Raw genomic sequence first — 18,810 nt, forward strand, 5'->3', positions numbered from 1 at the left:
TATCGTAATGTATTTACACTGTCTAAATGAATGAATCGGACAAAAATTAGAATTGAATAGAAATTGTGAGCGCCTAATGTCATATGTTGATCTGTCAACACGCACGGAAACTGGCCAACCGTTCCATCTGTAGTTGTCATTGGTTTCGGTCGTGGTTAGGTGGCATACAATTAAAAGAATAGAATAACACAATTATACTACAAGACTACAAAAGCTTTTGCTGATATCCAGTAATTACAACTAACATTTACAGTTGTGAAATAGCATAGTTACGCGAGTGGCTCGAAGCCAACATATACTGTGTTTTAGTAGTGATTTATGCAAAACAAAGCTGCAAACGCCAAGGAATCGCGTTTGTGTGGCGGAATTTCCTGTCTTGTGCACTTCTTGTGCATCATTCCTAGCACAAATGCATTTGTAAAGGGGGTTCTTTCGAGATATTCCTGGTTCGTTGTTTAACTCCCAGAAAATTGCACATTTTCGGGCCATACAGACGGCAGAATCCTCTAAACTATATCTATTGATTTCCAAGTGAGCCGAAGTGTTGTGCGACCTCCAGTCAAGCCAAAGCGATTGTGAAACAGTATCACGAAAGGTCATCATCGGTGCCACATCTTGTTTATTACAAAAAGTTAGTGCGGCAGAGTTTTTACTGCATACAATAGAACAGTAAAACTGGAAGGGGTAAACGTGACAGCGAAATTCATTTAAATGTGATTTAAGATCAGCTCCCTGAGCAAATTCACAACTTCCTGCGACGATCGGAAATTTGGTCTGGAGATAAGCTATCATTATAGTGGATGTTATCAATGCGTTGAGAACGAGAAAAGGTGTGTTACGAGTTCTGTGTGTATTTTCTGTTACAAGTGCCTATAATTTTGTTTGTCCAAGGTGTTCATGCCGTTAAAAATACGATTTAACATACTGTATAATAAAAGGTTCGTGTTGTATGTTGTGGAACGATTTTTGAGCAAGTCCGATCGCTGCCAAAACATTTCCACTCCAGGGAAGTATACACTAGACGTGGTTAAGAATAGCTGGAACACGAACAACATTTGCTGAAAGCCATTCCAGTTCTGGCGTACCAAGCATCAGTTTAGCTGGCAAAAATGGCACAAGAAGCGGTAAGTAGGCAATGCACCAGGCTGGTAGTTAGTTTCAGACCAAATTAAATCATGTACTACCACAATCACTCGTCATCATAGCAATTGGTAAGCGTTTGTGCCCGCGTTGTAAGCGCCCCTCAGTTTGAAATTGCGTCGGAGATTACCCGGAGATGTGTTTAAATACTATAGTTGTTTTTGTTCAAACGCAAAGAATCGTTCGTCAGCTGAAGGACCCTGTTCATCAAAATGAAATTCTGGTGCCTATTTAGCCACTTAATGTGACGTGCAAAGAATGCCATGGAAACCGAACCATACTTTAGAACACTATTGAAATGGTGCATCTTATTATGTTGTTCTATTGCTAATAGATGAAAATGCATTACTTTAGAACATGTTCGCCTGGTTTGGCTGGGTTGGCCGAGCTATTTGAGTAAAAGAAAATTTTAAAGTAGTTCAACTTCCTTTGATGTTGTTTTTATTGTGTTGTAGCTATTGTATATAACTAACAATGTTGTCATCATTTAACATTTAATCATTTAACTACTTGTTGTCACGTTATGCTGGCGTATAACTACTTTTTTTTTATTGATTTTAATATCGATGACGAGCCAAAAATTGCCAATTTTTCTAATTTGTTGGTGGGCAAGTTACCCCAGGAACACACGTGTTCGGTACGCACTCGATCATTGGATCGCAGCAGGCACGATGTGGATAATCGCACACCCATTCACGAACATTGAAGTGCAATCCAGGCGGACACTTCATTTCGCACGCTCGGCCAGTCTCACACACATAATAACGGGTGCAGTCGCTGTGCGGCAACATCACTGGCTGGGGTGGATTGAATGCAGGACAGTCAGCATTCGCCACACAGTTCAGTGGACAGGAGTTGCAGTTATCGTTAACCTGTTCCAATGATACTGACGGATTCGGTCCCGAATTCAGGTCTAGGCCTGCAGCCAATGCAATCACAGCGAAAAGGATGAATTGTTTCATCTTAATCTTTGACCGAGACGTGTGATTTCCAGAGTATTGACTGATCGAAAGTACTTAAAACAATATGAGCTTCCTGTGTAAAAGGCAGCTGATTTTATACTGCTTTTAAGCTTAAAGATTTACAGACATCAAACAACAGACATCAATTAGAATCGATTTATCGATATTGTGAATGATTATCTGATAATTTTGTCACATCAAGCCGATTATTAATAGTGATTCCATCAATCATCGTTTCTTTCCATTAGCAGCGACAACAGAAATTGGAATAATTGTTGGACGGGTTAGACTTTTTGTTATTTTACAGAAAGAGTTTTATATGAAAGAGTTAGGCGTGATGGAAGGTGTATGACAAGTGTTGGTTCGTAAACGCATTTCTTTGTAGTTTTTGGATTTAATGCAGGATATCTGAAGGGAATGAAAAAGGATTTGTTGCTATTACCAGGTATAAGAACAATGGAGTGGCATTTCCTGCTATTGTGGACTGGACTAATTCATCTCGAAGCAGCACTAATCGGGGTTTAATATAGTTAGAGAAATAAATAATATTTGAATTAGAATAATAAAAAAATAATATAAGAATTAGAAGTGAAAGCCTTTGCAACATCACATATTATGAATGCAGGTAACGTTGTTTAAAATATCAATCAAGCTTCGAGATGCATGATTTTGTTGCCTAATGCACACTGTGCGATCACCTATTACCAGGTGTAAGTTAAAACATTCTCGAATAAAAAAAAAACACGAAAAACAAAAATGTTGTCCATGTCTCTCAACAAAATACAACCACCCTTTTTTGTATCTATGATTGTAACTATGATTGATTCATATAACTGTATGTTGAATATCGGTATCTGAATCTTATCTACACCCAAGGGATTAATTTTTTTATCTAACAACTACGACTTAACAACATGCCCGTCATGGGTTTAATACCCGAATGGACCGTGCCCCCATACGTAGGACTGACTATTCTGCTAAATCCAATTAAATAAGTCACTGAAAGCCAAGCCCTCTAGCGGCCTTGACCTGACCGACGGCCGGAGAAGAAAACAACTTCAGAAACAAACAACCTAAACATAGAAAAGCTCATAGTAACGTAAAATAGCTATCAAATGTGTATTTTAAAGGAACTAAATCGTACTACACAATTCGGCAAATCCGAAATGGAAAGGCCGGATTTGATGCTTTTTAAATCAATTTTCGTTTAATGAATTGTGCCATAAACATGTCTTAAACTATTGTTGGACAAACTAATTTCCAGCAAAAGGCTAGCTAACTAACAGCTTCAATATAATCAAAGAAAGCCATGCGCATCATCATCTGAAATCATGTTGCTGTAGAAAAGAGCGCACTATAAAAGTTCACAATTGCTCTCACTATTCCATGCTCTCCGAGCATTATTTGCAGTTCTCTCATTTGAAGACGCTGCATAAAATGTTTGCTTCTTCTCTACCATCAAAATGATCGCTCTCTCGTGCGATCGTGTGTCTTGATCGAGAGGCTGGAATTTTCCAGCGATCGTGTTGGTGCTGCACACTACATTAGCTGCTTGTTCAGGGCGATGTTGATTGATGTAGTGGTACTGCAGATGCAGTGCATGGAGAGCCAGGGCAAGTCTTAGCTTGGAGCAGTCCGGATGAAAGAAAGAAAGTCAATTTCTTCGCAGTATGTGTTCAGTGGTGCTCGCGTCGCGTTGCCCATGCGTCTCTAGACAACGTTGATAGAGATCTTCACAACTAGGATACTGCACTGTTTCCGGAACTATGCTCCCTGCAGAATAACAGTAGTGTGGAAGTGACGTGACAGTGTTTAACTGTAGATTAAATTTACCCTGCAGACTGTTTTAAGCGAATAACGTACGGTTCTACAAAAGAGGATGGCAACTATGCTGTGCGCTACAACGATCCATTATGCGTTGCGCATAGGAACTGCTTTTTGAGAAGCACATGATTTTGTAAAGAAAGAAGCAAAGCCCTGATGCTGCTGCGTGTGCGTGAGTGTTAGTGTTGCAGTTCATGCTTCGCAATTTTTTCACGGTGGTAGTGTTCCGTTATAGTGTCGTTATTAAACCGGCAGGGCTGCTAGAAGCCGCTGACCTCGCCAGTGCAATTTACACGAATGTCGGAAAGTAAAAGATGCCCTGCAGAGAAATGGAGCAAAATGTGAAAGTGAATCATCTGCTTTATGTGCTGCTATAATGTGATACTTTTCGATGCTATGGTGTGTTTCTTTTGTTTTGTTCGATTCTCCAAAGCAATGTCTTGTCGCTTTCTTGATTGGAGTTATTAGTATGTAAAATAGTATCGTAAGTTGTAATACAATTAATAATCCCCACATTGTGATAATGAAGAAGAAAAACAAAATTACAATCATGGACCTTATCCTGCTCTGGGCTCTAAAGGTAAGGATGTTGCGTAAATAGAACTTTGACTTAGTCTGATTGTCGGATTAATGATGATCTTTCTCGAAAAATGTGTTCATTTTTATTGAATACGATGCAAACGATACTAAAATAATGTAACTTTCCTTTGGCACGTTTGATTCGAAACACAAAATATAATGGGAACTAATGAACCGTTATAAAAATTGCAACAACAAAATCATAGTTGATTTTTTAAGTGATGGATGATAGTTTGATCGCAAAGCAATTTAAAATGCCAGTTACAGTTAACAGCGATAACAGCGTGGCAAAGAAATACCTGATACATTTATGATCAATTTCCTTACTCCAAATCATTTAGAGTGGTTCATATTTACACTCGGTCGATACTCCATTTTTGCTTTAGTTTTCATTTAAAGTTTAGTTCTCTCTCTTTCTTTACCTAAACTGAATCTCGCCTAGGATGTTCGAGAATAGAAACAGGAAATCAGCAAAGCTAAGCGAACGTTGCAGATGCACGTAGGGTTGAAAATCATATTCACCATTTCGAGTTATTTGACCCATTTCCTGCGCGTCGTATATTCAAATGAAGTATGAACGTGCTCGTGGCAGCACAGGAACAGTGGACGCAATAGGATAGAATTGGCTCGCATCCGCACACAAGCGCGAACCGATCGCCTCTCAGCATCCGAAGACGGCGTAGTTAAGATAGTAGTTGAAAACGGGGCAAAATTGGCCAGTTAAGCAGCGGCATGTTTTATTGTTTCTTTATTTTTCTACAAAACGCTATTATTCTTACACTGTTTATGCTATGTATGGTTTTAAATTATACACGGTCTCAAGATAATTAATTAATATATCTTTTTTATTCAGGAGAATTCCTTATCAATTATATTAAAAAACTGTTAAAACAGATTGAAGTTTCAAGTCATGCTAATTTGCCCCTTTTGCGATTGGGGTAAAAACTGGGTACATATTTTCTCTTCCTCCCTTTTTGATTTTTTTTATTGGCTTTGCGTCATATGTCATCAGAAGCTACCCATGCGAAGCGTTTTTTATAATTTCTGTTATTGTTGTTTAACAATGGGTTATAAAATGTACATGGTGTTGATAAAACACTTCATTGAATACGATGTGAGTCTTGGAATCTATATTTTCTGTGAAATAATTCTTAAATAAAGAGTGCCCATTTTGCCCGGATTCCCCCTATTTGATAGTGTACGGTTTCTGATCGACCTCGTCTGCGGGCTTGAAACGGATACACCTAACTGCCTGTTTTCCTTATGGTGATTACAATGATGTTGGCTGTGGGGCTGTTGCTGGTGATAGTTGCATTGAAAACGTTAGCGAAGCATCGCGGAACTTGCTTTTCTCGTTTGCTCTCCAGCAATAGCTTGTAGGCAAGACTTAAGAAAACCTGCTCGCACCCTTTCTATTACTCAGTTCTGATCTCTTGCGATGCATCCTTTGTCGCTCTATGAAATACTGGTATCTGCCGTACCGGCCGGCATTTATAGTACTTCTCTTTGCTTCTTATTTTTCTTTCGGATCAAATTTGCGGTATCGTAACTTTTTTTTGCGGTTTTCCGCTTGATCCGGTAGGCGTAGTAGGTTACATGGCTTGAGGGGTCTTGGAAATCGGTCAACGAACGGGTTTCGTCGAAAGTTGCCCGGTTGTGTCGATACAGCAATTGGAATATCTAGCTACAACGCGTACGGAAGAAAGTACCAAAAGTTGCTGCTTAGCCTCAGCTGCTCAATGTTAGCTACATGTAATTTTCAAGGGATGTATTAAGATTTGTGCATCCTAAAGAATGAACAACACATAACATTTCAGATGTTGTGTCGAGAGCTCCTAACGCGTGAGTTAATCTAATTTGATATGCCCTACTACTTTGATATGCTACTGTCAAGTATTATGAATCACGTTCACTGGTACTATTTTTATGGATCAACAACTCTTTTAAATTAATAAAAACGTTTTGTGAATAAGCGTCAAAACGGTAGTAAATCTATTTTAAGTAAACAGTTTGTTTGAGCTGAGCAAAAGAAGAATCTATTCGTGTGTGAGCTTCCATGTAAGGTCGAATTAAACGCAAACTTTCTTTCCGAATGATTACAATCATCATTTGCAGCCAAATCCGACAAAAGCTCTCGAATCAGGCGCAAACCTTCCACTTGAATTGACCCAACAGCTGTACACGTTACTCACCGCTGTCCGAAGACTTTCGCTATGTGCTGTGTTCCGAATTGAAACCGTTACGCAGTAGCTTCGAGATCGGGATGTTGGAGTTGGTATTTTCGTCGTAAATCAACGTTTTCGCTATGTTCTTCATTTCATATATCTTCCTATTGCTTTTTTGTTCGTTTCTCAAGTGATGTGTTCACTTCCATACCTTTACCCATATCACGCTCTGGGAAAAGGTGTAATAAATAGTAAGACAGCTGAGTATCTACCGGATATGTCTGTACTTCTTCATCAGTAAAAGAAAACTTGGTCCATAAACTTTGTCTTTCCCTTTTTGGGAAATTATTATATTTTGTAAATTAGCACCGAAATACGCGAAAAACGTGTATTGGATTTAAAAATGGTAAAGCTTGTGTTATTTATATCTGCTGTTGTTATTAATTGTCTAACACAGCGATTTTCAAACGGTGAGGAATTTCCCAAGGAAGGATTTTGAATTTTTTGGGTGGGAATTTTTGATCAAAATTTCGCTAAATATCATGGGTTGTCACGCTCTCCCCTGCTCTTGAACTTGTGAGGGTGGAATGAAATCCTATATGCACCCTACAAAAGCTGTAAAAAAGGTTGAAAACCACTGGTCTAACACTAACATCAAATTCGTGTCATAGAAAATATTCGATAGTAAGTAATCAAGCAAAATGTAGCTTTACAATTGATTCATTCTAAAATCACGAACCTGTATAACAAAAAATCGTGCATTCGTTCGGCTCGTTCATACATTCAAAATGTTATTAAGATGGCTAATATTACATTGAAATTTTTATGTTTCACACGCAGGCCGTAAAACAGTTCATCGATCGAATCAACAGCTCTAGCAACGACCCAAACCGAAAGGCGGTGACACCGGCAATTGCAACCCGATTCCTCTTGGCACGAAAATATGACATCACTCGCGCAATGGCACTTTACGAGCAGCATGAACTAATACGGCAACGGGAAGGGTTGTATGGATTTGATCCACAAACAGAACCGCTTCGAACAGAGCTGGAGACGGGCAAATTCACGATTTTGGTAAGATATGTCATCTAACATTCTCAAATATGACAAGACAGTTACGATTAGCGCGCTTGCCACAGTTACAATGCGTACACTTGGTTAAGTGTACAAATTGTCTAGATGTTTTCATAGTTTTACAGTTGCTTTCGCAGCTGTCACGGAATTTTCTATTCATTCAAATCATAATCTAAACAAAAAAAAGTAAATATGTTTTTCTTGTTTCTTACAGCCGGGCCGAGATGCCAGTGGGGCGGCAATCGCCCTGTTCACTGCCAATCTTCACTATCCAATGACCGTGACCCATAAAACAACTCTTCAGGGTGTTGTATATCAGCTAGACGTAGCTTTACAGAGCAGCGAGACACAGAAAGCTGGTTTAGTATTCATATATGATATGAGTACTTCGAAGTATTCCAATTTTGATTACGATTTATCGCAGAAAATCCTCACACTGCTAAAGGTACGTAAAAATTATTACCATGTTTAAAAAAAAAGTGTGTGTGTGTGTGTGTGTGTGTGTGTGTGTGTGTGTGTGTGAAGGAGAGTGAGAAAGAAAGAAGAGAGAGAGAGAGAGAGAGAGAGAGAGAGAGAGAGAGAGAGAGAGAGAGAGAGAGAGACAGAGAGAGAGATAGAGTGAAATAAAGAATAGAGAGAGAGAGAGAGTGAAATAAAGAATAGAGAAAGAGAGAGAGAGAGAGAGAGAGAGAGAGAGAGAGAGAGAGAGAGAGAGAGAGCGAAAGAGAGAATCTTCGGTGTTGTAGGAATTTTCGGTTCTATCCAATATAATAGTGAACCGTTCATATATAGAACAACTATTTTAGTTGATATTGCACTTGAAACCAGTTTTGATGAACCAGTTTTTATATACTTCAAGCTGCAACAAAGTAAACTGTCCTATGGAGACAAAACTATCTGAAACGCCGGCGTATTTGACAAGCTTTTAGTAACCTAAACTCGTTGGTTGTCGCGTTGATCGAATTAATATACTCTGCCGTTATGTTGGAACGCAGCCGTACAGATGCTAACCATTACGTACGCATGTCCCGCCCACGTGTGCTAGCAGATACTAGCCGTACCCGAGGATCAACCAAGTTATGGTCAATTGGCGTCGTTAGCTGATCGTCACAGCCCAGGTGCCGGAATAGTTCGTGGCGCTGCATATCGAACGAACACTACATTCAGTACGTCATAATTCAGATGGCGTATGTGTATCCGCGACATTGAGCGCTTGTTGCCTAGTCGTATCACTGTCACAAATGCGGTGTGTATATATCGTGCTCTCGAAAGTTTCATACAAGAGATAGTAATATTTAAATAATATGTTTCAATTGAGAGTTACCCCGCGCGTCGCCGTATGGCGCGCATATTGTGTTGCTACTGTTTGTGTTTTTAGCGACGTTCTAGTACAGACGTAACAGCATGTACACATGCAGCGGATGTTCACATATACACTGTCGCTTGTCGAAAAGAAGCAATTTGTAAGCGGCGCAAAGCGACAAACGAATAAACAGTAGTAAGTGAGGGCGGTGCGCTAGGCACACGGCGCACGTTACGGATTTCCTGGAAACCGAAATATACGCCTGGATGCCTATTGCATCGCAGGGGCAAGCCCATCTTAGGACAAATATCACCTGTTGTTCCGCTGTTGCCCTCATCGAATTCCTTTCAAAGTCGCGGGGTGATTCAGTCAACCGGGAGTAATCAAACGAAGCGGGACGGCGTGAATTTTGCTCGCGCAAGTCGTGTTGATTTATTTGCTCACTCGCACCACTAGCTGCCGACATCGAACATATTTTTTTCTTTATTGTGCTTGTTGTCTTTCATTGAGTCATCGTGAAACCTAGAGGTTCCGTTCGTAATATCAATCGTGGTGACAACACATGCGCATGCTCGAAGACGTTGGCCAGGCGCGCGTATTTCGGTGCACGTATTCATAGTGCTCAAAAGTGTAAATATATGGTAGATCGTCGTGAACAACAAATCCACTTATTCTGCTGAGGAACATCGTGTGCGGGAAAAACAGCGGATAGTAAAAAGTGCAAAATTGATTCGAAGATTCGTACGTTCATCCTTTGTACAACTACAATGAAAGCGTAGCAATAGCGCTTCAGAACGTATCGCCTATTGCGTGACTGTGAATAATACATAATTTATAATTATTTAATTGTGCTGGCAATCGATAAGATATCGATGATTTGTGCTGGTGCGATGCGAGTTGGTTATTAGATTGACGATCCTTAAGTGTTACGAAGTGCCTAGCTCTCGGATGACGTAGTATCTTGAAATTGTATTCGAATCTCGTGTGTGATGTTTATTGTAAGTTTAAAAAAATTAATAATTAAAGGCAAGGTGTTGGTTGTGTACATTGCTTTTCATTGTTAGTTAACTATGTCGCTAACACACTAGCATGCTCACGTGACCTTCGTTAGCAGAACAAAGTTTCGAGTCGATCTAATATGTGTCTGTAGATTTGCGCACACGCAGAATCTGACCGTACAGATTAGTTTCATCGCAGAAGATGCTTGTCAAATACGATACGAAATTGCCATTGCCTCTCATTGGAACATTGGAATCATATTATATTGCACAGGTTCGAAATGACTCTTTTTCTGTGCGTCGCAATGCATTGCGATCGAATTGGATGTCAGCGAAGGGAGTAATCGGTGTAGCAGTTGAATTGTTATCAACGGATTTCATGTTTTAATTAGTATTGTTTTCTTTAAATGTCTTAATTTAAAGCTCAATCTAAACTAGGAAAGGTGTAAAAACATGACGTAATTCTGATACTGGTTAGCGTTTGTAATTGATTATACAGAAGTAACAATTTATTTTTGGTGGTATGCTCTTGCCACCGGAAATGGTTCCATATTCTGCTTCTTAGATTTCAACTTCATTGAATGTTTCTCTTCTTTATGCGATTGCTTTTACCTGTATTTTCCCATCACATGCGCGTCCCTATTCCGAGTTCCCTTTCTGCAAGGACGATATAACGTTATCCTGACAACCGATACCAACGCTACCATCTGTATGCGTGTCTATGACGATGCGTGTATGTGAGTGTATGCGTGTTCACGGGAACAAGTTCATGCATGTATGGGTTTCGTTAAACTGCGTGTGCGTGCGGTCGTTGAAGGCGCACGCGTTTCACGAGCCAAACACGACGGGAAGAGTTGGGTTGTTATTTCGTGAACAGCAAGGTTGTGTTTGCGTGGACACGCACGCGCATTTGAACGGTTCACCCTCGTTTTGGATTGCACAAAACGGCCAACTACAACACACATCGACAAAATCAGCGCCATATTATGAAGTGACCGCTAATCAGTATGCATCAACTTTATACGCGAGGCAAACGAACAGTGTTGAATTCGCGGTGCCAAAATCAAAAACTCTGAAACATTGGTGTCAGTGACCAACTTATTTCCAATACGTCTCTATGGTATGTGCATTCATGAAACAGTACAAAATTGAGTGAAGGTAGTTTTTCTTGTGCAAACATTAAGCATCACGATATTTCGACTCTCGTCGACCCTTCGAAAATGACGTCGTTAGTGTCATGGTGTTGATGTTAGATAGTGTTTGTTTTTAATTGCGAAAATCTCCCAGCATGCTTGCCAGTGTTCTGTACAGAATATGATTCAGATAGTTAGTTGGCCGTGGATAACGTTTCGATGTAAATCTATAAGGCTGGCTTCCGAATCTGCAGTTACGGCGGTTTTGTGAAACACGATAGTTATCAGTGAAAGAAAGTGTATGGTGAAACATCTCACATCCACAATCCGAACGGATAGCTCTTGCAAATGTGGCCTCTGCGGCAAGTAGTGTTATCGATTTTGTGGAAAATCTAGCATCCGTCCAACTCGTGGTAGCGTTTTTTGTTCGGGAAAAGGTTATAAATATTTCCTTTGTTCTTCTGATCTATCCATGCACTGCATATAACAACAGTGCATGTAACAATTAATCGAATGTACAATCGACCTACTATCCAGCAAAATTTTCCTTAAGAGAGGAAATATTGGTCGTCATTATAAGAAATATCTGTGATTAATTTTAAAGAGAAAGCGTGCATTGAAGGTTAGTACTGAAAATGTCGGCTCGTTTAACTGATGACTGTTTTTATGTGTGTTTTTGAACATTTCGGGACTGTTTCATTCCGTGTCGAGTCGGATAAATGGTCCTCCTACGCATTTTTGTCGACTGCAAAAAGAATCGATTTTATATAATTGAAATGTCATTCAATTCCCTGAAAACAGGCGTGACAAGGCGACAAAAGAATCAATGAAACCATATTTAAACGTCGTCTCTTCCATCGGTCAATGAAGTACGACAAAATCGAACATTTTTTAGCAACGCGATACTGAAGAAAGCAATCGAAAGCGAAGGATATACAGAGAGAATACATTAGATGCATTGAGTTTCAGAGAGAATGCAAAATGCAATGCAAGCAAGTGATCATGGCAGAATGGAGCGCGTTTGTGCTTAAAATTAACAAAAAATCAAGCACCTCGTTAATTAGTTCAATAGAAATAACATCACATTGTTGTCCTTGTTCAAGGGCGTGATTTGGCGTTGGATCAAGCATTCTTGAATTCTTTGCGTAGGGCTAAAAATATAATACTAAATTGTCGGCTGTTTGCTCGACATTTTTCAAATGAATACTGACTGTAGCAACTGTAAACTGCTAGTTAAGCCATATTTTACTGTTATCGGTCGCTGATGATTCTTCAACAATTTCCCTCGTATGGCCTTGCTTATTTCGGATAGGAATTTTAATGAATTAATGAATTTATCAAAAACGATAATGTGCAATATCTATAACCATTCTACTAAAAACACAAACAAAAGCAAGCCATTGTATATGAACATTTTAAGCGCTACAATTCCTAACCAAAAAATAACTCATAGCCTTTAAGGGATAATCTTATCAATTCCAATGGGTTTTAAGATTTTTAGTATAATTTACACAATCTATTAACGCCTAAGCAAATTCCATGTTGACCCTGATGCGCTAGTAAATATAAACTAATCTTAAAGATAAAAACATCGTAAATTTCAGTGAATAGTTTTGTGAATAGTGACTTTTACTAAGGAAAGAATCGGCCTTAGTTAGAACATATGTCTTCAAGACGAACGAAAAAGTAAAGTAATCTCCCCTTTCGCTATTCTATCTTTATTCTTTGCGTCTGGTGGCCTAAGAAAGCATTTTCCCTACCATGAAATTGTATGTTTGTATTGTTTGTATTGTAATGGGCGCTCTATCCAGTTGCTATTCCGGTTTGTTTTCCTCTTTTTACAGTGTGTTGAATGGAGTTCTATGCCACTTAATGTGATACATCCTTGAAACATCTTAATTCTTAACCCGTATTGGTATGACTTGAAACATAGGAGAGTTTTTTTTTTTTTTTTGAAATACATGGGGTTTCTGCGTTGAGGTGCATATTTTAATTGGAAGCACTGCAGGAAGGATAATGTTTTATCTACAATAGTACTACATAGATTGGATTATTTTCCTAGAATGTTCAATCAGTGGCTTAAATCAACATTGCCTTTAATAGTACATTTCATTACTGCATTATTTTTGGGATTAAAGACCATTTAGTGTTCGAGTTAAAATGAATGTAAAATATTGTCTCTTAAACATGATCACTAAACTGACGTTGATCGATGGATCGTTGTTCGGCATCTACTATTACTATTAACTATTACTGATTGCGGTCATCTTTTCTATTTCAGGGCGGTTATCCTGCAAGATTGAAAAAGGTCCTTATCGTAACAGCTCCGCTTTGGTTTAAAGCACCTTTCAAAATTCTAAGGTTGTTCGTGCGAGAGAAATTGCGGGAACGTGTCTTCACCGTATCAATACCGCAGCTTAGTTTACATGTTCCTAGGGAATCTCTTCCAGTTCGGTTAGGTGGCACTCTAGAAGTCGATCATTCCTCATGGTGAGTAGAATTTATACATAATTTGATTAGCAGCACACTTTACAAAGCGGTGTCCAGTACTGTTACTGAATTTCGTTTCGATAATCCCGATTCTCAAATCCCTATTCCCTGGTGCGTATGATGTGGCTAATATTGCTTAATTGCACCTGTCGTTGATTTAATGTTGGTTGTGTTGTGGCAATGCGATCGCTATTTGTTCATTCTCGTCATCGCTATTTAGTATAACTGAAACGAGTTTTCTCCTCTAGCCGGTTTTTCGGCTGCATATGTAGTTTGATGAAATAGCACTAGCATAAAGCTATATAAGGAAGGAAAGAGTTTAGTTATCTGGGATTAAAAACAATTGATTCTTTTGTTCCCTATAAAAATCGGTATCTCCTTCCGCAGGACGCACAAATCATACAATTTCTGGGTGTTGGACTGCGTCATTTATTGTGCATGCCAAGTTTAAGGTAACATGAAATTAACTTTCTTCTCAACAGTAATGCATCCTTTAATCGAGCATCAGAATTTCACTGACTCATATTCGCCCACCATAGATACATGCCATCCTCACCACAACAAACCATTCTATGACCTTTTCGAAATTGAGTTGTTTTTTTTTCATTTGTATTATTCTTCATCGCTTTCAGGATTTAACTTATGATGCAAATAAAAAGAGCAATGAAAACTGTCAGTATGTTTGTTTTTTTAACGAACATGTGCAAACAATACACGGAAAAACAATAACGTTAATGAGATACAAAAAAATGCGAATAGATATCCTTAGCTATAGTTCTGATGGTTAACTGTATGAAACCGACTTCTAATTGTTAATCTGACTCCTTTTTATAATTCGTATGTTGTATTTTTATACCTTGGAAGCTTCACTTAAGACGATTGAAGGCTCGTGTAAGAATGAAATATTTATTTGAGGTGCATGATTAAAGAATTAAGAGATCAAAGATGTACTCCTTGTAAAATTGCAGTGAAAGTCTATTTTCTGTACCGATTTAATTTGGTAGTAAATGAGATGCATAGTATGTCGTGTTTCATGTAATTTTTGTAAAGAACGCCACATTTTAATCATACATTTTTCCACCTTTGTGGGGGATAACGGGATTATAAGTTGTTGGGAGAAAGTCATTTGGATAAATGTGATGCTAGTTTACTTTTGTCATTATTTTTCACGGTCTCGCTTGTTTTTTTACGCAATGGGTTTTCTTACCGTCTGTCATGTTTAACTATTCTTAAATATAAATTGAAAATGGTATTATTATACCCTGCATCGAATTCATGTGGGTCGTGTTTAATCGTTTGAACAATATTAATTAATGCTAAATAATGTTTTCAGGTTATTGCATTGTTACAAATCGATGACGAATCGTGAAGACGAAATTATTGCAACAGCGGGCCAGCAACAGCAGCAGCCACAAACATCTCAGTCCAACTCCACGGATCTTAATGGAGTGATTGGTGCGAGTCCCGTAATGGGTAGCGCGGGCATTGCGGCAATAGCTGCTGGAACAGGTACACTGGACACTCACCATTCTCTAACTGGTGTTGTTGGCTCAGAACTAGTGGACGTAGAATTTGTGAATTCTCATAACCATCGAGTGTCTCCTGAAAATGGCGCCGAGGTGGAGGATCACTTAAATGTGGAGGATATAAGCAACATAGCAGTTGTGGGTGCAAATCAACATCTTCCAGCAAATCATGCAGGCCATGTTGGGCATCAAAATCACCATACAACCAGTGAGCTTTGGACAGAAAACCCTCCGAGTAGCGCTTCGTCTGGCTTTAGCGACGATGACAGTTTGGCCGGTGCAGAAGGAGACCCTAAAACGATCGAGCAAATTGTGCAGATGGTTCGTGAAAGGGGAAAAATGGGTTTAATCCGCGAATACACCGAAATAAAAGCCCGCGCTCCAGATGGTACCTTTACGCATGCAAAGTAAGTATAAGCTGTGCACGGTATCGGTCATTTCTTTCATTCTGTAATGGTAATGGATGTAAAATGTCTGTTTTTACAGGTTAAGAAATAACCTAGCAAAGAATCGATACACGGATGTGCTGTGTTACGACCACAGTCGCGTAGTACTGTCTCAGGAAGAGGACGATCCCGCGACGGATTATATCAACGCAAATTTCGTCGACGGTTATAAGCAAAAGAATGCATATATCTCCACACAGGGTCCGCTGCCAAAAACGTCGTACGATTTTTGGCGCATGGTCTGGGAACAGCACTGTTTGCTGATCGTCATGACGACCAGGGTAATGGAGCGGGGTCGCGCCAAGTGTGGACAGTATTGGGAACCGACCGAAGGCGGTTTGGCGGAGTATGGTTCATTTCGATTGCGAACAATGTCGATAGAAACTAACGAAGATTATACAGTGGTGGAGTTGGAAATAAGAAATATTAAGGTAAGACAGACATATTGCATACTAACTGAAGCGTGTGTATTATAGTAATGTATATTTGTATTGCAGACTGATGAGGTAAGATGCGTATCGCATTGGCAGTTTACCAGTTGGCCCGATTACGGAGTGCCGTCGTCGGCGAAAGCTATGCTAAACTTTCTACAGCGTGCCCGTGAAAAGCAAGCAGAGATGGTCCGTGCGCTAGGCGATCTTTGGGCCGGTCATCCCAGAGGTCCACCTATAGTGGTTCATTGCAGTGCCGGAATCGGTCGAACGGGAACATTCATCACGTTGGACATATGCATATCGCGCCTCGAAGATGTCGGTACGGCCGATATCAAAGGCACGGTGGAAAAAATTCGATCCCAACGGGCCTACTCAATACAAATGCCGGACCAATACGTATTTTGTCATTTAGCACTGATTGAGTATGCTCTTTCGCGTTCAATGCTACAGTCGGTGGACCTTTCGGAGTTCGACGATCGAGACGAAGAATCCGATTAGAACATAGCAACTTAAGTGACAAAACCAGCATTAGCGAAATGTGCGCGCATGTGATCTAAGACGATTGATACTGGTCCGGCTCATCGGCTTCGGATTGAGAACTCCTGAGTAGGCGTGGAAGCTATCGTATTTTGTACAGTAGGCAAACTGTTGTTAATATTCTGAACGCTGTTTTGCACTGTTCCACCTCCAAACCGATTAACACTTTCTCCGCAATCACAGTGAATAGCGATCCTTTTTCTAACAGCATTAGAGGTTCTGCTGATGTATCATACATGCAATCACGCTTCACGTTAAGTAAGTGGGTTCTATTACTGTTTTAAAATAACTTCACTAATTTTTGACACAGCAGACAGAAACCACGATCATACATCCTACATAAGAAACGATAAATCCTGACTATCAATCTGCGAAATACCAGGAGATATTAGCCTACAGCATGGGAAGAGTTGTGGTAACACACGGTAGGAGACTGTGGTGTGCCCTAGTATTCGCATTTAATTTGGCTTTTTATTATTTATTAGCATCAAAACTCTTTTCCCAAACCAGATGTTTTTCAAAGACAGTAGCAAACGAAACGGCCAAACTCATTTCAACAGCAGGTGTAGCAAGGTGTAGCTGGTGATTATAGTTCGAGTAAACTCATGGGAAGACGTTTATCGCTACGTGGAACACACAGATTTCAAGCTTTATCTCCTATTACAGTTCAATGCGAAAGTCTTTTGCAATCATCAGGAGTAGATCAAAAACAAAAATTGTATGATAATTTATAATAATTTTCCGAACCCGCTACATTTCAGTGCGGTAACATTAGAGACCAGAAACAGCGTAGATGGCGTAGAAATTATCAAGTCCAGTGAAATGTGAAAAAAAAATCAATTACAAAAGGGAAATGTAGTAATATTAAAACCCGCGGTAAAAACTGTTGTAACAAGAATGCGAGAAATAGAAAAAAGATATCAAACTTTATTTTTTCTATTTATTTTATCTTTAGTAAAGGCGATATTCGTGAGTGCAGATAGAGATATTTAAAAACTAGAACGGTAAAACAATAATTGGAAAGAGGTACTGGTACGTTGGGCGTAACAAACAAACAAAACAATAACTAAAAAACAGCTCCGAAAATAAATATAGAACATGATACACATATTGTGACTACACTGAAGGACGTTCAAGAAAACTTGTATTATTCATCCCTTTTAAAGTAAAATGAACCGAAGCGGATTATTGTCGCCTCTGGTTTGAAATCAAGTGAAGGCAGATAATCAAATTGTTTTGTCATAAATTAAGCCAAGTTAGTTCTGCAACCCGTCATCGTTCTTTTTATCTCAGTAAAAGCATCAGATGATATTGTGCGGCCAAGTGCAGATGCAACATAACTGCAAAACCACGTCGGCTCGCGACTCCGAGCTGGCGGTGGTGGTCGTTCATTTTCCTTTTTGTAACAAAACCCATGATCGTAAGGTAGCAATCGAAAAGAAAAGATATTTCTGCTGGACAACGCACTGAATCGTGAAGCCAATGTGAGGTGAATGTGAGAAAGAAGCGAAATCTAAAATATAACCTATTAATGGTTTACAACTCTGTTCTTCTATTGTGTTTATTTCTCAGAGAAATCCGTAAATTATATGAAGTCTTGAAAAACTGTATGCCGGCATGACCGTGTAGGTTGCTCGTCAAAATGAACGAGATGATCGTGGAACAAGGAACAAGGAACAAAGTGCATTATTAAGACATACGCTTAGTCCTCCTTGGTGCGGGGAGTTCTTCGTGCGAGGTTAGCAAATGTTGACGATTATCGACTGTTGTGTAGGTGTTTTCTTCTATTTGGCGTTAAAATACATGTCCTACGTAGACATGCCGTCTCTGGTAGAGAGGAGACCTTTCGAGACATTATTCAGTACCACACAAGAGTCCTTGTTAGGGGGAAGGGGGGATTGCATTCTAGGCTTGAACCCACGACAGGTCCGTTGCTAAGTTATGCGAGTTGACGACTAGACTACAGAACACCCCAGGAAGAACATTTTCAAATATCATCAACACGATTTCGTAATACATTGTAATTTAAGTCGCGCTTATACGCAGTGCGTAAGATGCGAAGATCGTATTGGGATTTATATGAACGGTGTTAGATTGTATGGTATTGTATTCAATAATCCATACAAAATTCAATACCCTATCTCGAAAAGCGCTACGTTTAAACGCAACTTAATATTCAGCTTTATTGTCGAATGTCAT

General features: G+C 39.4%; 1 protein-coding gene across 3 annotated transcripts; it reads left to right on the top strand.

The window, feature by feature from the left end:
• Positions 1–127: 127 nt before the first annotated feature.
• Positions 128–18,150, top strand: LOC121589226 (tyrosine-protein phosphatase non-receptor type 9). 3 transcript variants are annotated; one of them, XM_041907975.1, is made up of 7 exons: positions 128–1,124; positions 7,511–7,744; positions 7,959–8,189; positions 13,460–13,668; positions 15,002–15,601; positions 15,681–16,071; positions 16,138–18,150. In XM_041907975.1, the coding sequence occupies exons 1-7, from the start codon at positions 1,110–1,112 to the stop codon at positions 16,570–16,572; spliced, it is 2,115 nt and encodes a 704-aa protein (XP_041763909.1). In that variant the 5' UTR covers positions 128–1,109; the 3' UTR covers positions 16,573–18,150. The 3 variants fall into 3 exon arrangements, with proteins under 3 accessions (XP_041763909.1, XP_041763908.1, XP_041763910.1); XM_041907974.1 differs by lacking the exon at positions 128–1,124 and adding an exon at positions 3,659–4,506; XM_041907976.1 differs by lacking the exon at positions 128–1,124 and adding an exon at positions 3,663–4,506 and having other exon boundaries at positions 8,049–8,189.
• The last annotated feature ends 660 nt before the right edge of the window (positions 18,151–18,810 follow it).

Source organism: Anopheles merus, chromosome 2R (genome assembly GCF_017562075.2).
Source record: "Anopheles merus strain MAF chromosome 2R, AmerM5.1, whole genome shotgun sequence".
NCBI classification, from domain to species: domain Eukaryota; kingdom Metazoa; phylum Arthropoda; class Insecta; order Diptera; family Culicidae; genus Anopheles; species Anopheles merus.